The sequence below is a fragment of the Pelodiscus sinensis genome, chromosome 3 (genome assembly GCF_052426305.1).
Source record: "Pelodiscus sinensis isolate ZL-2025 chromosome 3, ASM5242630v1, whole genome shotgun sequence".
Taxonomy (NCBI): Eukaryota; Metazoa; Chordata; order Testudines; family Trionychidae; genus Pelodiscus; species Pelodiscus sinensis.
The window spans coordinates 40,574,516-40,595,959 of NC_143054.1; the positions used below are offsets into that span (position 1 = coordinate 40,574,516).

The 21,444-nt window shown below is 38.3% G+C and overlaps 1 protein-coding gene across 1 annotated transcript in view; it reads right to left on the minus strand.

Moving 5' to 3' along the window:
* Window positions 1-658: 658 nt before the first annotated feature.
* The window catches only part of CSMD1 (CUB and Sushi multiple domains 1), a 1,868,278-nt gene continuing 1,847,492 nt past the window's right edge, over window positions 659-21,444 (minus strand). Inside the window, exons 66-70 of the mRNA XM_006137767.5 lie at window positions 16,247-16,408; window positions 15,022-15,134; window positions 13,078-13,165; window positions 7,426-7,558; window positions 659-4,207 (exon numbers count right to left, since the gene is read on the minus strand). Of these exons, the coding sequence (XP_006137829.3) occupies window positions 4,048-4,207; window positions 7,426-7,558; window positions 13,078-13,165; window positions 15,022-15,134; window positions 16,247-16,408 (656 nt within the window). The 3' untranslated portion in view covers window positions 659-4,047. The remainder of the gene's footprint in view (window positions 4,208-7,425; window positions 7,559-13,077; window positions 13,166-15,021; window positions 15,135-16,246; window positions 16,409-21,444) is intronic.

A 21,444-nucleotide genomic window follows, 5' to 3' on the forward strand; every position in this document is an offset into this window, starting at 1 on the left:
GTCGAATTAAGATATATGACTTCATCTATGTTACTTTCATAGCTGAAATCAAAGTAGCTTAACTTGGCCTTTGGCACTGTCTACACAGCAGGAAGTCAAAGGAAAAACACTCACCCTTCAACTTCCCTTACTCCTTGTGAAAACAGGCATCGATCAAATGCCATTCTCACTTTGAATTAGCTGTTTTAACTAGACCACTAATTTGAACACTGCAAGATCGACAGTAGCAGCTTCAATCTTCCTCTGTAGCGCAGGCCTACACTTGGTAAATCTATCCCTTAGGAGCATACATTTCAGTAAAAACTCATTGGGATGTAGTGCCTTAGTAAGTTTTAAAAATGAAAAATATGCTCCTAAATAAACAAAGTGCTACAAGGCTGAGTTAATCAATGCTTAAATATTTTAAAACTCTGGGTCTCAATAGTATATAATAGTTGAAAATGGGATTTAGTTCCTATGTCAGTTATTTGCATCTGAAAATTTTACCCAGTATCTGACATGCCAAGAAGCCCTCACTTAGTAACCTATATTAATGGAAAATTAAAACCTGAGATCTAAAAATATATGTGCAGATAAGAAAATAAAATATAAGGATAGGTCACACAAAGATGGAAATCTAAAATTAAATATTTAATTAGAACTTTGATTTTGCTTTCAAGATAGGTGTCATTGCACAGGCTATATTACAATCTTTTATAATATTTATTTGTTTTGTCAAAAAAGAATACTGTGTAATTTAACAGGCCACTTTAATATTAATACATGTGTAATAGGATCAGAACTGAAAATTAGCTAGAGATGGTACATTTTACATTATTGGGAAAATTACATCTTTTTTCTTTTGTATTGTAAAAACATTTATTTTAACAATTTACCTACATTAATCAAAAAAGTACAGCATATTTAATAATTTTACAAATTCTTCATAAAAAATATATCTCTGTACAAAAAGTTCTTTTGCACCTACTTCATGTCACAGCAGCATGTAGTGAAATGGCCAAATGGAATACTGGGAATGAAAATTAGATTGACTTGATCAAAATGCCGGCATTCTTCCCCAACCTCCCCCCATTTCCCACCCCCCTTCTATAACAGCTTTTGTTGTTGTTGTTGTTGTTTACAAAATATTTTACACAAGAAAAAAAAATTATTGCAGCTAGCCTGGAGAAAGGCAAGATGTGTGATACAAGCAGCAGTTTTAAACAGCTTTGAAGCACATAACCTGTTTTGTTTTTAAATTATAGCATGTATTCTTTGCCCATCGTATGGGTCTGGTCAACCTTGGGGAAGCATCTTCTGCAAATACCTCAGAAAGCAGATTTAGTCTCAGCCATTATTTGCCATTCCATAACATTGTAAAAGACTGTTTAATGAAGCACCATGTACAGTTGCACATACACACAGACCTCTGTCACATAACTGCAGGAATCAGAGATCTAACCCGATCCCTGCAATGAACATATAATGGAAAAGGAGGGATCAGAGAGGGTTACTCACTGAACTGAAAACAAAATGAGATTGCTTTGTATTTGAGCCCACCCCTGAAGTTCCTATACAGAACACAGTCCCAATTACTAACAATGGGGGGAGGTGGTTGTCTGCATTAGGTCAGCATGCTGAAGCGCATAATGTCCCATATCAATGGCCCAATCCAGAGTCTGTTTACTCAGGTGAGCAGTCCTTACTTATCTCTTTAGAACTAGGCACCTGAGAAAGGATTAGCAGGATCATGACCATATAGATAGAAACTAAAATAATTTATGCAGATATCTCTGTTTTCTCATATGATTTTCCCCTCCTTTCCCCATGATCCTCAATGTACATAGATCACTGACCAGCAAGATGGAAAGTTAGGATTAGACAGTATCAATACTTACTCTTTAGTTAGCATTTTGCATCTCCTTTGAAAAGCTCAAGTTTGGGATTTTTCCTTTCATTGCCACCACAAAATACCTCCCAAAACTTTAGTACAAATTATCAAAAAATGATTAAAATATCTTGGGTTTATAAAGCCACATATGGGATGTCAGTTTAGGTACTTATGACCTGACCTTTTATGGGTGGAGGGTTATCTCTGAAATAAATTCCTGTGCAATGAGGCAGAAATGGGAGGAAATGGAGGCAGATTTTGATCTGATAATTTTTGTTCTTTTTCACAAAATGTGCAGATCTCAACAATATAATACTTTAATGTAAATTAATACATAAAATGACCACCAACAAAAATGAACCTGGAACTGTGTGAAAAGGATTATTTATTAAATAATCTTAGTATTTTCTTCCTCATATGAAGAACATAACTGCTGGAGGCCTTAGGATACTTTGTAGTATTGCTGGTATTTCCCATCTATAAGATGTAGCATTCTCTAAGATGATCAAGGATTAATCTGGAAATTTCTTCTGTGCTACAGCATTAGCTGAGAAATCATCATTTGGGCTAATATTTTTTTTGGTGATATGTTGAATAGCCAGACTTTCCCCCATATAGATTTAGAAACCTTTTTCATAATACATTTTCTTTTAGTATTTAAAAAGAAATAGATTTTTTAAACTGAGTACAAAACAACTCAAAGATTTAGAGCATAATATGTTTGCTTAAAAAACAAATATTTCATTATTCCCTACAATTTGAAAATGTTTAAGGGATATTTCAATCTATTAATCAATATATTTGTTTCTTTTTTGTTTCCTTAAAAATGCCAATAGGCCTAAGCAAATGTAAGCTGAATCACTCCCAACAATTCACACTTACTCCATCAAACTGTATGAGTAAAAAAGCAATAAAGTGTTTTTTTGAAAATAAAAAAAAAACAGATTGCAAAGACAGCTGAATATTTCTCTTCTATTCTATGTAGAAAATTAATGGTAGCTTAATATAGACAATTTGCATTGGGCTTATATATGCTACTGTAATGTGTTCTTGTTCAGTGTAACATCAAAAATGATGTCATATCACAGGAAAAATGGAAAAAATGCAAAAGGGAAGACTGTATTGTGAGCACAGGCTCACGGGCTTTATGAACTATCTAAAATAAATTACTATTCACATTTGTACATGGCAAGCAGCAACAGCTGCTAACCCCCCTGCTGTTAAATAGTACGATACTGACAATAATGACTGATTTTGGAAGAAAATATTATTGAAAATGAAGATTTACTAGAAATTGGGTCTTTCTGGCTGGAAGTTTCCAGTGGTTTGTATTGATGTCTACAGAGAAATGTAGATAATGAAAAAGAACAAAAATAAACTCTCTTCCATAGCACAAGTTTTTAACCTCTTTTTAACTATGGGGGTCATACTCTACCACACTAAGTAAACTTACCATGGAATATTTTGCTTGATCAATGGTGAATGAATGTTTATATACAATGGACAGTGTATATAAACCCTGTATGTTTTTACCAGTATCTTACTCAGTCATTCATAACACATTAGTGCAAAAAATTGTGCATTAACATTTTGCAATACAACAGGTGACTGGGAAATTTGCAAATCACTCTATGCATGAACATCTGGGATGTACCATAGGTTTCAGTAATTGTAACAAGGTTTCAATGGTAAAGCATTTGTAGGTATGTGCAACCTTGAGGAAGGTTGTCTTTTTCTTCACGAAAGCTTTTTTCTTCAGAATGTTCCTATTCTTGGGGATAATCTGTGGTGCTATCATTTGTCATAGTACCCAAAGGATTTATCCAAGTGCCCAGAAGATTGCATTGAAAGGCATCCAGCCACATACAAATATGAAAGTCTGAGGCATTAAATATAACAAATTGGCATGACTTAACAGTCTTCCTTAGAGTGTGCCTTGATCTGAAGCCGTTGTAGCCAGACATTTTAATCCACCTTTAAGATGAAAAAATATTCTTGGTCTGATCCCCAGAAGACTGTTTTACCAGAAAAGTTTGCTGCATGTATGCCAACAGAAGATGTTAAAGATTACAGCAGCAAAGCCAAGAGAAGAAGGGAAACTGGTATATGGCACCAAAGGAATTACTGCTTGTCCATCAGAGGTATGGCTATGAATCAGTCATATTGGGCACTGAAGGCTATACCACTGTACAAACTGTGTTTAGAGTCGTGTCAAACCTCACAGCCTTTGCCTCTGTGGGCTTTAAGTTTGTGTCATACATGGGATTTTCAAATGAAGCCTGTCCATTGCTGTTTTCATGTCCAGCATATCCATTGTACTGTACTTTTGGTCTTGTTCTGAAAAAAAGAGAAAGAAAAATTACATGTAATCGATAACATTAAAAATAAAAATGTATAACTACTGCAAGTTTTTGTAATTATTGAAGATGGTTCATGTTAGTTTTTCAACAATTCATAATGGTGATAGAGAAAGCTCACTAAATATTAACAGATATAGGAGTTATGTTACACTTTAATTCAATAATCTTTGCAGGAAGTATTAAACCAACACTAAAACCAGAAAAATTAATTGCACAGACCACAAATGTCCAATACTATGGACATATAGATTATTCTATATTATAATGAATTAATTTTGTATCACTCAGCACTTATAAAGTATCTAAACATGTGTGTTACCAAGAAGAGTTTTAGTAGGTAGTTCCCAAAACTCTTTTCCCATAAATTCCAATGCAGTCTAATTTAAGGAAGAAAAAACAATCAGGAATTGTATAATTTAAAGGTTAGGTTTTTAATACATGTGGAACAAATATCTTAGAATGAAACTGATGGTGAAAGCAGAGTGGGACCATAAACATTTCAGAATTTATTTAATTGTAGATAGTAACTAAGAGATCATCAACCCATATTAGTTTTTGTTTTAAAGCTCTCAAATGTTGCACATTGATAACTTGAAGATAATTCTGCAATTTGTAAAGTACCATTTCTTTCCATTTAGAGACAGCAACATTTGTTTGTAAAAGCTAATTTGCAAGTTTTCCTAAATATATATTTATATCGCTCAGTTTTCGTTTTGGTTAGTTGAAAGGATGCACACTTTGGGGTGAGGTGCCCAGTCCTGCTCTTGCTCCTTTATGCCAAGAAAAAGGGCTGCCACAGTGTAAAAGGAACCCCATAGCCCTGATTTTAGCTTGGGAAGATGTATATTGGCACAGACATTTCAAAAACAGCCATATGTCTGCCCTTTCAAATCTCCCACAAAAGTCTTGTCGAGGGCAAGGAGCTGGAGAGGGGAGCAGTTTGCTGAGGAGAGAACCACAGCATGTGTGTTGTGCTGTGGCTCTTGGAACCACCCTAGCAGTCTGCTGTAATGTAGACAGGCCTCTAATTACACTGGATATCTCTCTAATTAATATCAAATTACACTGGATATCTCTCCAACCCTACAAGCAACTTGAAGCTACGTTCCCACTGGCTGTGAGTATAAAGCTACCTCCATTTCTCTGCCCAGCTGAGAACTCAGTGCTGTGCTTCTAAGAAGCCTTTCTGAATTAAGAATACAGGCAGTCCCCCGGTTACATGGATCCGACTTACATCGGATCCCTACTTACAAACGGGGTGAGGCAACCCCGCACTAGCTGCTTCCCCCAAGCAGACCAGGGATATGCGAAGCTAGCGCCCACCCCCCCGAGCAGACCAGGGAGACGCGGAGCGGCTTTTCTCAGAAGACACCTCAGCTTGAGAATAAAGGACTGAAGGAAGTGAGGTGTGGGAGAATAAAACTGAGCTCTGGAGAAATGTTTGGCTAGAGTTTCCCCTACAATATGTACCAGTTCCGACTTACATACAAATTCAACTTAAGAACAAACCTACAGTCCCTATCTTGTACGTAACCCGGGGACTGCCTGTACTGAGATGTCAATGGAAGAAACTCTTGTTTTTATATAGAACTTTGCTTCAATAATCAATTCCTTAGTTTCGGAAAGTGACCTTGATAATCTACAGGCATCTAGAATTTTTGGTTTATTGGAATAGAATATGCAGAAAATAGAGAAAAGGAGGAATGGTCAGTGAAATATCAAGTTAACAAGTAACATTCTTTTTCTTATTCGAATCACTCATTTATTTTTATTTGAGGAAAAAAAGGCCGGGCTGTATAAACAATATAAATACAGTTGTTTTCCTGAAAACCATGTTAAAGGATTCTCATTGATTTTTTAACTAAGTAGAAAGAAAAAAAATCTCAATTATTTAGCTTTCAGTCATTACATAACACATAAAAATCTCTTAAACTGGTTTTCGATAATAACATTTGTCTGTAAGTCTAGTACAGTTCTATTGAATTTAGCTTAATGCTCAGATCTCCTTTTCTAGCAGTCAAATCATAGTTTGGCAGCTCTTGCCTATCCCTTTCCAGCTCCTACGATAATCCTATGTAGGCTTCTTCACACTGTATAACAGATATCCCTGCTGTGGAACTGGGCATGGCTAGAAATAAGGGCTGAGGGCTGGTTAAGTTAGGTAGCACAATCTCTCCCACAAGGAGAACAAAGGGTTCTTGAACAATCTTTTCAGTGACATACACTTGAAACTCCTGGATCTGTAACATTTTCGCTGGAATTCACAAGTCCAAACCCCTTAGCAATTTTTTCTTGTTCACCGCCTTATATCAGCTGTTAAGGGAGATCTGTCTTATGAAAGTATGACATAGTTAGTGATGGACTTCACCGTGCATTCTTGTGATCATGAAATATGAAATGAAGACAAAGAATCAAAAAGCTCAGAAGATAGCTGGTAAAATAATGATAGTAATTGTCTGATAAATACCAAATTGGTTATTGTTAATTTGTAAACCAACTGAGTTGCAATGCTTTACTAGCAGAAAATAAAACTTGTGAATGTCAGAATGGCATTTGCTGCTGGTCAAAAAAAGATATTCTGTTCCTGAAAGGACTAATGCAATACTGTCCATTTTATAGTAGCAAAATTACATTAGCTGCAAATATGCAGGGTTCTTAACCAAATTTCTGACAAAATAGATGGATTTATATTCACATTATCTACTCAACATGCATAATTTTCTTAATAGCAGAAGCTATGTCAATTCTAGAGGTGGTTTTCATAAGCTTACTCAGCATGTACTGTAAGTAGTGTTATTATGGTCTGTTCCTTCATGGGATTTATGGATTTCCTAGCTTTTATAATTAATACTCAAAAGCATTTAGAGAGAAGCATCATATATTCTATTTAATAAAGCCCTGAAATTAATGAATAAATTATCTGACATGAGATTTCAATCTGATTCTGTCTAACGAACCAAGAAGGTTTACAGCTCTTTGCTCTTAACACAATGATTCATTTCTCTAAGAGTTCACCATTAAGAACTGCTCTGTATTAAACCCTATAAGGGAGACTGCAGACATGTTTGTCTTTTCAAAGTAGAGAAGATGTATTAAAAAGTTTCACCATGAAATTTCCCAGTTAATAGAACATTTATCCATTCAAATTAATACAAAAAGCTAGTCAGGTTATTTAAAATATGATGTTCACAGTACCTGTGTTTGTAGAGGTAAAATGCAAACCCTGATAATATTAGAGCAAAGAATGGTACCAGGATGGCAGCTGCAACAGAACTGCTGTTTGTGCCATAATAATGATTTGAATTATCTGTATCTGTGCTTAAAGGACCTGAAAATAAAGGAAAGAGAATAGGTAAAATTTCTAATTTTCCATTGTGAATATTCATTTATTTCTCCTGGAAGAAATATTTAAGTACACTATGTTGGGGGTGGGAGATGGAGGGTGGAACTTGTATTTAATTTGAAATAAGAAAGTTCAAAATATGTTACATTAAAGCATTTCTTGTTAATAAAGTTCTATAGTGATTATACAGCAACCTTTACCAAGCCAAGTAATTATTGAAAGGCTTAAAAATATCCATCATATGATATTAATTTTACAATATACTGTACTTATACACTTACTAATTTAGTTCATAAAATTACATTATTCATAATACACAAACGATTGTGATTTATATTACAGAAGTGATCTCAGACCCCCATCAGGATTCAAATTATAGAATACTAGGACTGGAAGGGATCTCGAGAGATCTACTGGATACACGCAGAAAAACACCAGAGTACATAATCTAATTTGAAAAAAAGTCTCAACAAATGAATAAGGGAAACTCTAAAATGGAAGGGGGAAGGGATAATAAGCTACACACACACACACATACATACACAACCTGATGGTTCACATAAAAAAAATAGGAAGGGCCAATTACATAACATATTAAGAAAATATTATATGATGATGACAAAAACATGATACATTTATGATCATTTTTACAATGAAAAAGAAAAACAGAACAGCAACTCCACCAAACAAACAAACAAACAAACAAACAAACAAACAAACAAAAACAAATACTTTCTTTCAGAAGATCTATATTTGCGATAGGAATATAGAAAGACAGAGGAGAATCAGGCAAGCTGCTTTGGTACAATGATATTTTTAAGGAACATACTTCTTTTTATGCTATAACGCTTTTTGTACTATTTATTGTATTTATTACAACTATACGTAATTTAGGGCTCAAGTCAACTCCCAGAGAACTGATGTAAAACATCCTAGAAATCTGTAGATCAGCTATATGGCTGACTTGACTAACCCCACTAAACTAAGTGAAAATTTGGTAATTATATATTTTTCAATGTCTGAATCCTCAGCCAAGTTCTGGCAGTTTATAAACTTGCCTAAAGAGATGGTGAAGAGAAGCCCATTTTCAAGATGATAAACTACAATCATTTAATGTTACTGTGAGGTATCTTTTTGAAGTCCAACTTCACCATAGTGCTACTAAGTGCAAGTAAACTTTATTGTGCTTCATAATAATTGACTCCAGTTATAACTTACAATTATGTACGGGTGCACATAATTGTAAGTTAAAACTGGTGTCAATTATTGGGCCTTTTGTTGATTAAAACTAGATCAAAATTTTGTGATCATTAGCATATTTTTACAGCTTGTCTAAAACACAGAAATCTCTCCTGGTGTGGGTATATCTACACAGCAAAGGTATTTTGTAATAACAGCTGTTATTTCAAAATAAATTTACTAGTGTCTACACAACCAAACTGCTATTTTGAAATTAATTTGAAATAGCGGAGCGCTTATTTTGAATTTGGTAAACCTCATTCCATGAGGAATAATGCCAAATTCGAAATAGCTATTTCAAAATAAGTGCTGTGTAGACACTTATATCAAAATAGGGGCCTCCAGCCTTCCCAGGGTGCCCTGGTGGTCACTCCAGACTCAACCAAGAACACTCCTCTCCCTCCCCTCCTCCCCGGAGCCCTTAAAGGGGCAGACTCTGGTCACAGTGCCTGTGGCAGCTCCAAGCCTGCCAGCCCAGAGCCAGCAGTCACTGCCCTTGACTTAGTGGCCCCAAAACATAAGCCAGCAAACCACTGGCAGCCAGCCCTCCACCACTCCCCAGGAGCAGTCTGCCAGCACCCAGAAGACTGCCAGGTCCCGGAGAAGGTGAGCTCCTTCCTGGTCCAGGGTAGAGATCATGGACCTTATTTAGGTTTGGGGGGGATGCCCCCAATGTTCATGATCTCCGCACTAGATGGAGGAACACGGCCATCTATGGCAGGATAGCTTCCAGCCTGGCCACCAAAGGCCACACAGAAACCCAGGAGCAGGTTTGCATGACAATCAAGTAGGGATGGCGAGACCCCCAACCCTGAGCCCTGAGCTTCCCCTCCCCGTTCTTCCCCTTGCTTCCCCCTTCCAGCTCCCTCCTCCCAGGTTTCCCCCTCCCCTCTCCCAGCCTCTCTCTTTTCCTTTCCCCAGTCTCACCAGAGTTTCACTCCCCCACCCCAGTTTTGTTAAATAAAGAGAGTTTGTGTTCATGAAAATACATGTATTTCATTTGACATCAGGAAGGGGGGTTAGGGAGGGGTAAATGGAAGGACCAGAGGGAGAAATGAGGCACAAGCCCCCAGTAGGGCAGACCTGGGAGACTCTTAGTGTTCCTCAGGGTGGAAGCTCCCCCACAGGGTCTCCTGGATACTGACAGCCTCCCAATGGACCTCCCGGATGGCAGCCTGCAGAAAGTGCAGCCAGGCTCACAGCAATGCATTCACAAGAAGCACCAGAGTGCCCAGGGCAGCTCTGGCTCCACGTTGCAGAGTGCTGTGGTGTCCTGAGTGAGGGCAACCAGAGCACGCAGAGACAAAATGCTTTGCTGTCCCTCATCGAGGTAGGCAAGCAAGCAGGGAAAGCTGAGAACTGGCTGTCTTGGGGGGGGGGGGCCCTTTAAGCACAGGCCTCAGATAGCCTCAGGCAGCAGCCACACAAAATAACTCTTGATCAGATGCCTTGCTGTACCTGGTTCTGGCCAGCCTTAAATGCGATTCAGTGTCCACTGAGTGTGGAAGCGCTATTTTGAAATAGCAAAATGCTATTTCAAAATGCATTTTGTGTGTCTAAGTGTTATTTCAAAATAACATATTTTGAATTAACTATTTTGAAATAAGATATTTCGAAATAACACTGTAGAGTAGACATACCCTGTCATTATATGGGTAAATGTTCCAAGAAAGTCTGAATTACCTATCACGATGGTATAGAAATTGTAAAACTCTTATTACATTCTCAGTAGAGCAAGTTTGCAAATTTTAGTCTGTTTCCAACTTACAACGGGAGTTTTTCAGCTTCTTGCTCACAGCATCATTTTACTAAAAAGATAATGATTGACATTACCAAAATATGAGTAAATTGTAAGAGACCATATACTAGTTTCTATAATTTTTTTAATTCCAATTTTACAATGTAATTGAAAAAATTAATGATTACTAATGTTATGTCATAGACAGATACTAGTGCAAAACAGTTTTAAAACTTGTTTAACTGCTAGTGAAGAATCCAAAGCCATACAAGCTTATGATATTTTGTTGGTTTCCCTTTACTAAGTAAGTCTGTGCTTAGAAATATCCCCTGCAATGAAACAGATATGCCTCTATCATCAAAGCTAGAAATATGTCACTAAATGCTAGTCCTTCAAGTACACATTGGTATCAAGAACATCATATCAGACACTTCACACCCCTTGAAAACAGTGAGTGCTTCTCCAGAAGTAAAAGAGTGTCATCATTTGACTTCTGAAGGCAGTTGCAAAGATGCATAGAATCACCTGAGGAAAATCTGACAAGCCATTTGGCCACCACGAGAACCAAGGAGTCTTCTATAAATGTTAATATGCTTGTTAACTGGAAAGTCAACTTCTCTGTTAGAGCAGAGAGCAAGTGAACTTGGAGAGCTAAAAATCCATTTGGATGGGACTATCACTGGGAAACAAAATGACTAAGATATCCCCATACCAATGTAGGAAAGGAAAATAGCATCAGCCTTGGTTGCAAGCTGCCAGAAGGAGTGTCAAAATTGATTCTTCCTAATAAGTTGTAAGATTCATGGATGCTAAAAAGAAGGTCCTCTGGCTAGGGGGTATGTAACAAGCAGATGAAGGCTGCTATTGTTAGTCTTGAAAACGATACCCAAAGTCATTGCTGAAATGCCTCTGATAACTGAAGCAAGGTATTTTCATCCCAATGGCAGGATACATAAGAACATAAGATGGTCCATATCAAATCAAATGAAAGGTCCGTCTAGTCCAGTATCAAGTCTTCTGACAGTGGCCAGGTACCCCAGAGGGAATGAACAGAACAGGTAATCATCAAGGCTAAGTTTACATTACAGAGCTATTCCACATCTTCTGAGTGTGTCCATTATTTCAAAATATAACAGGCTTGCTATTCTGACATCTCTGTAAACCTCATTCTATGAGGAGTAAGGGAAATTTCAGAATAATGAATAAATGTGTGTAGCTCAAATTGTGTAGCTTATTTCAAGTTATGGATGCAGTGTAGATGCACCCCAACTGATCCAGTCCCTGTTGCCAATTCCCAGCTTCTGACAACCAGAGGCAAGGGACACCATTCCTGCCCATCTAGGCTAATAGGCATTGATGAACCTATCCTCAATGAATTTATCTAGCTATTTCTGAACTATGTTAAAGACAGGTTGACTGTGCATTGTGTGAAGAAATATTTTTGTTTCTTTTAAACTTGCTACCTTTTAATTTTATTTGGTGACCCTTAGTTCTTCTGTTATGGGAACAAGCAAATAAATTTTCTTTATTTACTTTCTCCACACCAGCCATGATTTTATAGAACTCTATCATTTCCCCCCTTACTTTTCTCTTTTCTAAGCTGAAAAGTCCCTGTTTTAGTAATCTCAACCTCATACAGCAGCTGTTCCATGCCCCTAATCATTTTCGTTGTCCTTCTCTGAATTTTTTCCAATGCCAAGATATATTTTTTGAGATGAAGCAACCACATCTGCACATAGTATTCAAAATGTGGGCTGCAGGAAGGAAACTGAAACCTGTCCTCAAGTGTTTGATGCTAGCTACAGCCTCCACTGCATGCTCACTGTTACTGTGGTGCCCTGGGGTGCCTCACTCATCGCCCTTGCAGCTAAGAAACTAGCACCAGCTGCCTACCCCCACTCCCATTGCCAAGCCACCAGACAGCCACTTCAGAGCTGAGCTTCTGTTCCGAGTAGTCCGCCCTTAGGAGCAGTCCATAACACCCTTGTTCAGAGTTATGAACATTTATGAATTGTGAACATTATGCATTTTGGATGCCCGAATAGAATCCCACTGTAAACACACACAGATGTGCACACACATCATAAAATATAAAACTCAGTTTGACTTTGTTCTTAAATTCAAAGAAGCTCTCAGAACTGTATAATTTATTCAGTTGAATGGATATTGTTTTAGCATCACATGATAGCCTCATGACTTAAAGTCATTTAAAGCAAAATAATCATCATATATTACTGCATGGATATTTGCCCTGGTGTTCTTCATAGAAGCATTGTATGGTCATCTTATTAGGTTGCTAATGCATCAAAAGTGAAGTGGTAACATGACATAGTTCATATTAAGACTTTAATTACACAGTTCAACCAAATTACTATGTAGTTTAGACCATTTGCATGATTTATGGTAGTAATTGCCTAAAACAAACATGCTTTCTTCAATTAGGATTCTGGCAAAGTCATCTGATGCTTTCACTGTTAAAAATGCCAAATGGATACCACACAATGTAGCTCTATAAATGTGTTTTTACCTTGTCTCTGGAGCATAAATTTTCCAAAGTCTTTCCCATGCATATCACCCTGGTAAGTAAATGCACCTCTTTCATGCCCTGATGATACCTAGAGTACATGAAAATTGGAGGAAGAGGTTTGAAACTAGTAAGTAATAATCACTTCCACAATTGGCAGTGCATCCATTTTATTTGTGTATGATTCAGAATAATTATTTGGAATCAGTTATATCATTTGAAATTAAATTAAAATTAATTAAATTCAATTAAAAGTAACATTTATGCTTCAATATATACATTTAAAAAGCATAGCTATTAAACAAAGATTTAAAAAATAATATTTGAAAATAACATTTTCATTTTGAACATGAAAGTCTTGCATACCATGACATTTCTTATAATCTTAAGTGTTTATTTTTCTACTTGAGATAACTAAATTAGTATATGCAATTGGACAACTTCTACATTTTCAGTAGGCAGAGTTCTTTCTATACAAAATATTTTAAAAGAAAAGGAAATATTGCAGAGAGTGAAGAAACTTTATTTGCCTATATAAACCTGACAAACCTGTAAACCTAGGTGAAATTTTTTGTATAAATGACCTTTCATTGAAAAAATATACCTTTCAGTCCACTGAAACTACAGGTTGATCCAGCATCCTTGGGACCTAACTAGTCCCAAATGAGGGGATTTGTTAGACCAGGGAAGTTACCTCCTCTCATTGCCCATGCTGTTACCAGACAAGGGCTCTAGCTTGCCCCCACTGCTACCCCAGTCCCTCAGGGATCTCTAGATGCAGTCGGCCCTGCTGCTGCTGCTGACACTGGAGTACCACGGCTCGAGCTCCACAGCTAGGGTAGAGTTCTGCAGCCACCTGGCTCTGCGACTCGGGCCAGAACTCCCCGCCATGCTGCCCATCCACCCCTCTCCCTGGGCTGAGTTGCTGGTGCCCTCTGTGACTCTTCTGAGCCACCACCAGACCTCCCTGCTCCTGGGTTCTGTGGTCCAGGAACATCCATGGTTGGTACCAGACTATGGATGTTGTTAGACCAGGGAGTCTCAGTTAAGGGAGGTACAGCCTGTATTTGTGAATTTGAACTGAATGTGGCAAATAGTTTCATCTGAATTTTTTTAATTGAAAAAGTCACTTCAAAATGATGTTTAGTTTTAATAAAAAAAATCTAGAATTATTTTTAAAAGGAAAACAGAACAGAAAAATGGGGAAAATAGAAATAAAATGCTATAAAAATCAAAATAAGAATTTTTCATTTTTTTTCTTTTGGAGAGAATTAAAAAAAAACCTTCCATTTCAGATCTATCTGAAATATGTTTCCATTCCCCCCCACTTGGACACAGAATAAAAATAAAAATAAATTATATGCTCAGTTCTAGCCAATGCTGAGTATTGAAAAATGCCAGGGTACTGCAATATGTGGGTGAAAGTTAGAAGTGAAATCAAATGCAAGATATAGGAAATCTCTCTCAATATGTCAGCATAATGACTACACTTTGGTTTAACTGAGTCTGAATCTCAGCTGTTATTTCTTAATATGGGAGGACAACTACTGCATCACACACACAGTCTACCAGCCTATATTTCTATAACTTAATAACTTTATTCTTGCATTCCTCAAGATAATCACACTCCTCAAAATATTCTTTCAGTACAATTCATTATCTATAGAACAACAACAAAGTTGTATTGTTTATAAAAGAAAAAAAACTGTCACCTGTTTGCTCTAAAATCATAAAAACAGGAAAATATGTATATCTGTTTATGTATATTTTTTCTTTATAGTATTGCAGAAATGTTAACATTATGGAGCATATGGAGACAGTATATATATTTCTTTTAGAAAAAAAAAATTGGTATGTTATACATTTTGCTGTGTTCAACATCATAATAAAAATAGATACTAGATATGGTAATCAAGTAAACACATCTATAGAACCTGATTGACTTACATAGCCATCAAGTGCCCAGTTGTCATTTTCAAACTTGCTGACAAAAGTTTCCGTAGGTCCTTTAATCTGAAAGACTTTCAAAAGCAAATGAGCCTCTTCTTTCTTATAAATACCTAATAAAAGAAAAGTATAAAACTAGCTTGTAAATGTTTTCTGATGTAATTAACATTTTAAATAACTTATTCTAATGACTCCCGTAAATCAAAGTATCGATTGTTGGTTTTAGCTGAGGTTTTAGGATAGAACAAGAGGTCATTCTTGTGGTGGAAATTTATGGCCACCATGCTGTGGCGGCAGATTCTGTTCCTGCTCTTGAAGCAGGCAAACTAAATATGAACCCAGCAGAAAAGCACTAGATAAACAAAGTTTACTGTGTGTGAAAGCAGGATCTAGAGTACAGTTTGTTGGAACATTTTCTCTCATTTTCATTTTTTATGAAATACCGTGTTTTATCTAAGACAAACCATATCACAAAGCATTTTTTCAAAGCTAAGACTAAGGCTCTGACTCTATATCCTGGTGTTAGGGTGCTGGGCTGAGCTGCAGGTGACCCAGGGGCAGGTCTCTGTTCTTTCTCATTTGAAGTGATGGTGGATGCAAATCTTTTCTCTAAATGAGGCAGAAGAAGGGCATGACTTTGACCGCCGCGGGCAGGTAGTTCAAACTACAGGCATTTAAAAATAGCGCCCGCCCGGAAACATGCAAATGAAGTCTAGGATATTTAAATCCCAGGCTTCATTTGCAAGTTCGAATGCCTACATTAGCCTCCCTACTTAGAACTAGGGTGGCAGTGTAGACATACCCCCACAGAACAAACCATATATGGTATGGATGTCCTTGCCTTCCACTGAAATATAACCATCTTCAAAGTTTAGAATGACAATGGTTTAATACCACATGGTAATAATACACTACAGCCTGGCACAAAAAATGAAACAACTACTATGAAATTCTGGAAGAATTTAACTTAGCAAAATATAACTGACCAAATAGGTACGCTTAGCACTGTTATCTTGCAAAACTCACTGAATGGATTTTTAATGACAGTAAATTGGTCATGTTTTTCATTTACATTGTGCATAAATGACCCCTGTGATTAATTTGAAGATATTACTGGTATGATTCTAATTTTGGTTTTTAGTGTTTACAACGGCAGAAAACATGACAAATCTGAATTGAAAAATGAAACAAACCAGATATGTTTACTACTTAAGTCTAAACCTACCTGATAGTTTAAGTTGTACATTGGATGATTCAATGAATGTGGCATTCACCTTGCTGCTTGTGGTATTGAACCAGTCGATTGTCATAGTAGCAGGTTGCCTTTTTCCCAGATACTCATAAAATCCCTTCCACAATGAATTTATGAAAAAAACATCTGAAGGAACTGAACAAACAAATAAGTAATAAACAATGAAGTAAATCACCACAAACCAAAAGTAAAGTAAAATAATCTTTCAATCTGTGTTTATTTGTTAAGATTTACAGTAACCTACCCATGTATTGTGTTGAGAGCTTGTACATAAAGACATAGTTTCAAAAACAGTGTAGATGAATTCCCTACACAGCTTCACATAATATAGTGCTTGCCTAACACAATAAAAGTCATTATAATACACCAGTCTATATGTCACAGCAAACTTTCTCCTCAGAACTGAGAAAAAAAAGGCTTTGCACATTGCCCATGAGCGACACCAGGGGAAAGAAAGTTCTAGAGGATCCCTTGTAAAGCTTGCCCTGCTGGACATCCTTCTCCCCTATGAGCACATTAAAACCATTTTTTCAGCCAGCTGCACTAGATAATAGTGGATTTCAGGTGCAGTTTAAAATGGTGTTTTAGGAAACTAGGGTGTGTCTACACTACAGGGGTTTTTTTTGAAAAAAGTGGCTTTTTTTTTCAAAAAAACTTCTGCTTTGTCTAGACTGCTGCCACGTTCTTTCAAAAGTAAATCGAAAGAATACAGCAGTTTTTTCGACCATGGAAAACTTCATTTTATGAGGACGAATGCCTTTTTTTTTCTTCGAAAAAAGGCGCTATGTAATGCAAACTGTGCTTTTTTGAAAGAGAGCATCCAGACTGCTTGGGTGCTCTCTTTCAAAAAAGCAGATTGCTTTTTCGAAGGTACTGGTTGTAGCCTAGAAGCTCTTTTTCGAAAGACGCTTTTTGAAAGTATCTTTCAAAAAAGCCTCTTTCGAAAGAAGGTTGCAGTCTAGAGGTAGCCTAAGTGACTTGCAAGACCAGCTTCCTCCCCATGCCCACATTACATCATCAGCACTCACTGAAGGAATACCATCAATTCAAGGTTGAGGTTCCCGGACATTTAGAATTTACTTTTCTCCTGGTCTGAAATATCCCGAATCCAGTCTTACAAGCTTTTAGATTAGTCAGAGAATAATGTATGGAGGTGTGTGGGAAGTGAGTATTTTTGTTCCTTTTTTGGGGTATTTTTATTCCCTTCACCTCACCATACTCTCTGCTATTTGGTAACAGTGAAATCTTTGGATTTCTAATTATGAAGACTGAATATTATCTATTTAGTAAAAATGTGCATATTTTTGGAAGAAGAGCCTTTTAATATTCTGCAAGAAATGAAAATAAGAAAACACAAAGTGAAAAAATAAAAGGACAAATCCATTGGGGAAAGATATTTTGATTATGTGGAATAGATGTTCTCTGGGATCCTCATTTCCTCCTATACCTGTTCTACATGCCCAATTTCCTCCAATGTGGGTCGGGGCAAAATGAAGCCTGCAGGCCGGATCCAGCCTGCGAAGGCAGCAGAGAGCCCCAGGCAGGCTCCCCTGCTTGCTCTGCATGCTATGCAGAAATGCAGTGGCCTTTCTGTTTCACAACTGGAGAGGAGGGGGGAAGTTTCAGGAGCCACCCCACAATCCCATTGGCTGGTTTCTATACAGAAACCAGCCAATGGGAGCTGCTTGTTAGAATAACAGGCAGCCAAGAATAATCACATCCCCTCTCCTTGGCTCAGTTATTCATTGAAGCACATGACAAGGCAAGTAGGTAGGCAGGCTGGCTGTGAAATGTTTTAACCTCCGCAAACCTTAGCTCTGCAGGTAGACTGGTTTGGCTGCTGGGTGGTAAGTCTCCTGGCCACAGCTTCCCTCTGATACCCCAATCCCTCTCTGCCCCAATCCTCTGCCCCCAACACTCAACATACCCAAATCCTCTGTACCCCTCTTGCACCCATACCCCCTGTCCCAGATCTGGCACACCAATCTCTTGCCCCAAATCACAATCCCCTCCTATCCTAGGTCACATCTCAAACCCCTGCACTCCAGTCCCCGACCCAAAGTCACAACCACTTCCTTGACCCAGACTCCCTCCCAAACTCCAGTCTCCCTCCTGCACCCAACCTCCTCCATTGATATCATGGAAGAGTGCAGCTCTCGACCATTTTACAAATTCTTGGAGTGGCCCCCCATCAAAAATTATTGCCTATCCCTGTCCTATGCACATCCCTTAATGCCCCAACTGTGGCAATGTTTTCGAGCTGAGGAGGAGTGATTCAAATATTACAAAGAGATAGATCGGACCTGAGGTTTATTATGGCATGGCACTGACAATTAATTTTCTAAAAATGTCAGCAACAGACTGTTCATCATATTTTGGTATTAATGTTACTGAGTATTAATGTGTACTTAATGAGAAGTGACTATAATATTTAGCACTTCTGTCATGCTTTTCACCTTCAGGGAGCTCTACAAACATGAGAAACAAAAAGTACAAATATCATTATTATGTGAATATAACATCTTAGCGCCCAGTCCAGCAATATGATCTTCATGAGAGGGTCCCTATACATAGACGGAGCACTACTGACTTAAATAAGACTATGTGAAGTCACACGCATCCTTCCATTGACATCTCTCTGCTGGATAGGGCCCTTACATAACAAAAAACAAATATTAAAATCCAATTAACTTTTTCCAATGTATTTGAGTGTTGAACTCTTCCTATTTTGCTTAATGCTACGATATTAAGTGTGCTGACCAACCATTATATCCAAATAAAAAGGAATTGAGCCTATCCTAAAAAAATGTAAAATTAAATAAAATAGCTATATCAATATTCGAGTCTGCAAACCCTGAATCTCAAATTGGGCCCTAAAATATCAGAGGGGGGCCCCTTCCACTAATCTTACTGAATAGGATATGTTGCTGCTATTTTAGAGAAAACAAGTCACAGAGGGTAAAAAAATTGAATCCTTTATCCTGCTGCATGTCTCCTGCCAAAGTCTGAAATCAAACTTTAGAACCATTGTGTAATGTGCTGACAAAGAGCTATTTTCACGTGGCTTGGCAAAGACCACCATGAATTAGTATCTGTGTTAGGGACAAGTGTGTAGTCACAGGTGGGTCTGGGTGGGCCATAGTCCACTCACTTATATCTACGCCTGCCTACCCCAAGTCCTAGCTCTGCTACCACCCAGACATGGGGGCTCGTCCCTCTCCACCCAATGCTCCAGTGGACTTGGAGAATGGTGTTAGAGGCTAGCTCTGTTCTGCTTGCCCAACATTCCTGCCAGGGAACAGAGTTGGGGACCTGGAAGACTCCAATCATGCTAGTTGTCTTGCAAGCCCCTGTACCCCGACCCTCCTGGGGGTAAAAGATGGCTGGAGTGGGGCAAGCCCTTGTGCTCCAAATACACTCTCTGCCAGGAGTTAGTGGGTGGCCAGAGTTAAGCAAGCCCTGGGCCCCCAAACATGCTCCCCACCAGGAGCAGCAGGTGGTCAGAGTGAGGCAAGACCCATCCCAAACTCTGCTCTCAGCTGGAATCAGTAGGCTGGATGGGCAGAGCAGGACAAGCCCTGACCCTGCTCACTGTTGGGAGCACCATGTGGAAAGGTACAAGCCCCCATGTTCTGATCCCACTCAGAGCACCAAGAGTGGGAGGCATAGCAGTACAAGCCCCCAAACTCTGATCCTGGGAGCAATGGGCAGGGTAGCAAGGCAAGTCCCCAATTTTCCTCCCAAGCAGGAGCATCAGGCAGGGCAAGCCCTATTTGCCGGGTTGGGATCCTAGCCAGTGTAGCTATCCCTCTTTTCCCCATGGCCAGCTGAATAGTGGGGAGAGGTGGCCGCATCATTGCCCGACCACCTGAAGTCAGGATCCACCCACCTGACACATCTTTTCTACACCACTGGTTAAGGTTGCACATTATCACAACAACCTCATCCATAGGGCAGTTTGGGGCAGCCATCCCAGACCCTGCAATTTTTGGGGTCCCTGTGGTGGCTGCTTCAACCATTCTATGACCAGGTCCCAGGATGGTCCAGGGATTTACCTGGGGGAGGAGTCTAGTACAAGGCAGCAGTAGAGGACGCTGCTTCCTCCCCACAGTGGAAGGATCTGGCAGCCGGGCAGACTGCTCCCCTTCAGCCTTCTGCCCTTCCCAGCCCACTACCCTTGGCTTCTATGCAGTGGCAAATTTAATGTTAAGAATCATTAAGAAAGTAATCATAATAAGACAGTAAACATCATATTTGCCATACATAGGTCTATGGTACATCTGCATGTTGAACACTACGTGCAGATGTGGTTGTCTCATGACAAAAAAGTTATGTTGGAATTTGAAATGGTTCAGAAAATGGCAACAAAAATTATTAGGGGTATGAAATAGCTATCATCTGAGGAGACATTAATAAGACTGATACTTTTTAATTTGGAAAAGAGACAAGTAAGGGGACATATGATAGAGGTCTATAAAATCATGACTGTTGTGGAGAATATAAAGAAAAGTTATTTAATTGTTTCAATATACACGAACCAGGGATCATGAAATGAAATTAATAGTCAACAGGTTTTAAAATTAACTAAAACAAGTATTTCTTCACACAACACACAGTCAACTTGTGGAACTTCCTGTCAGATGATGTTGTGAAGGCCAGGACATTAAAAGGGTTCAAAAAAGAGCTAGATAAATTCATGGAGGAAAAGTACATCAGTGGCTGCAAGGCCACAGGAAATGGAACACTTGATGATTTCCTGTTCTGTTCATTCCCTCTAGGGCACCTGGCATTGGTCACTGTTGGAAGACAGGATTCTGGGCTACACGGACTTCTGAACTGACCCCATATAACTTTTCTTATATTCTTATATCAGTGGACAATGTAGTAGAGAAACTGTAGGCAGCCATACTGCTTCTGGGTTTTTTTGCTTGTTTGTTTGTTGCACTCATGCTTTACGATAAGCTGTTATGAAGCAACTGGACTAAGGATAATTTACAGAAAGCTATCTGTCCCAGTTCTTCACCATATGACATTGAAAGAGGCAGGCAAGGAAGGGGAGAGAGAACACCAAAGGGGATGACTATAGGGATGAAGAAAATGAAGGTTAGTATTGTGGCTTTCTAAATCTTTGTAGCTGCTATTGGCTCTTCTAGCAATTCAGTTGAGTGATG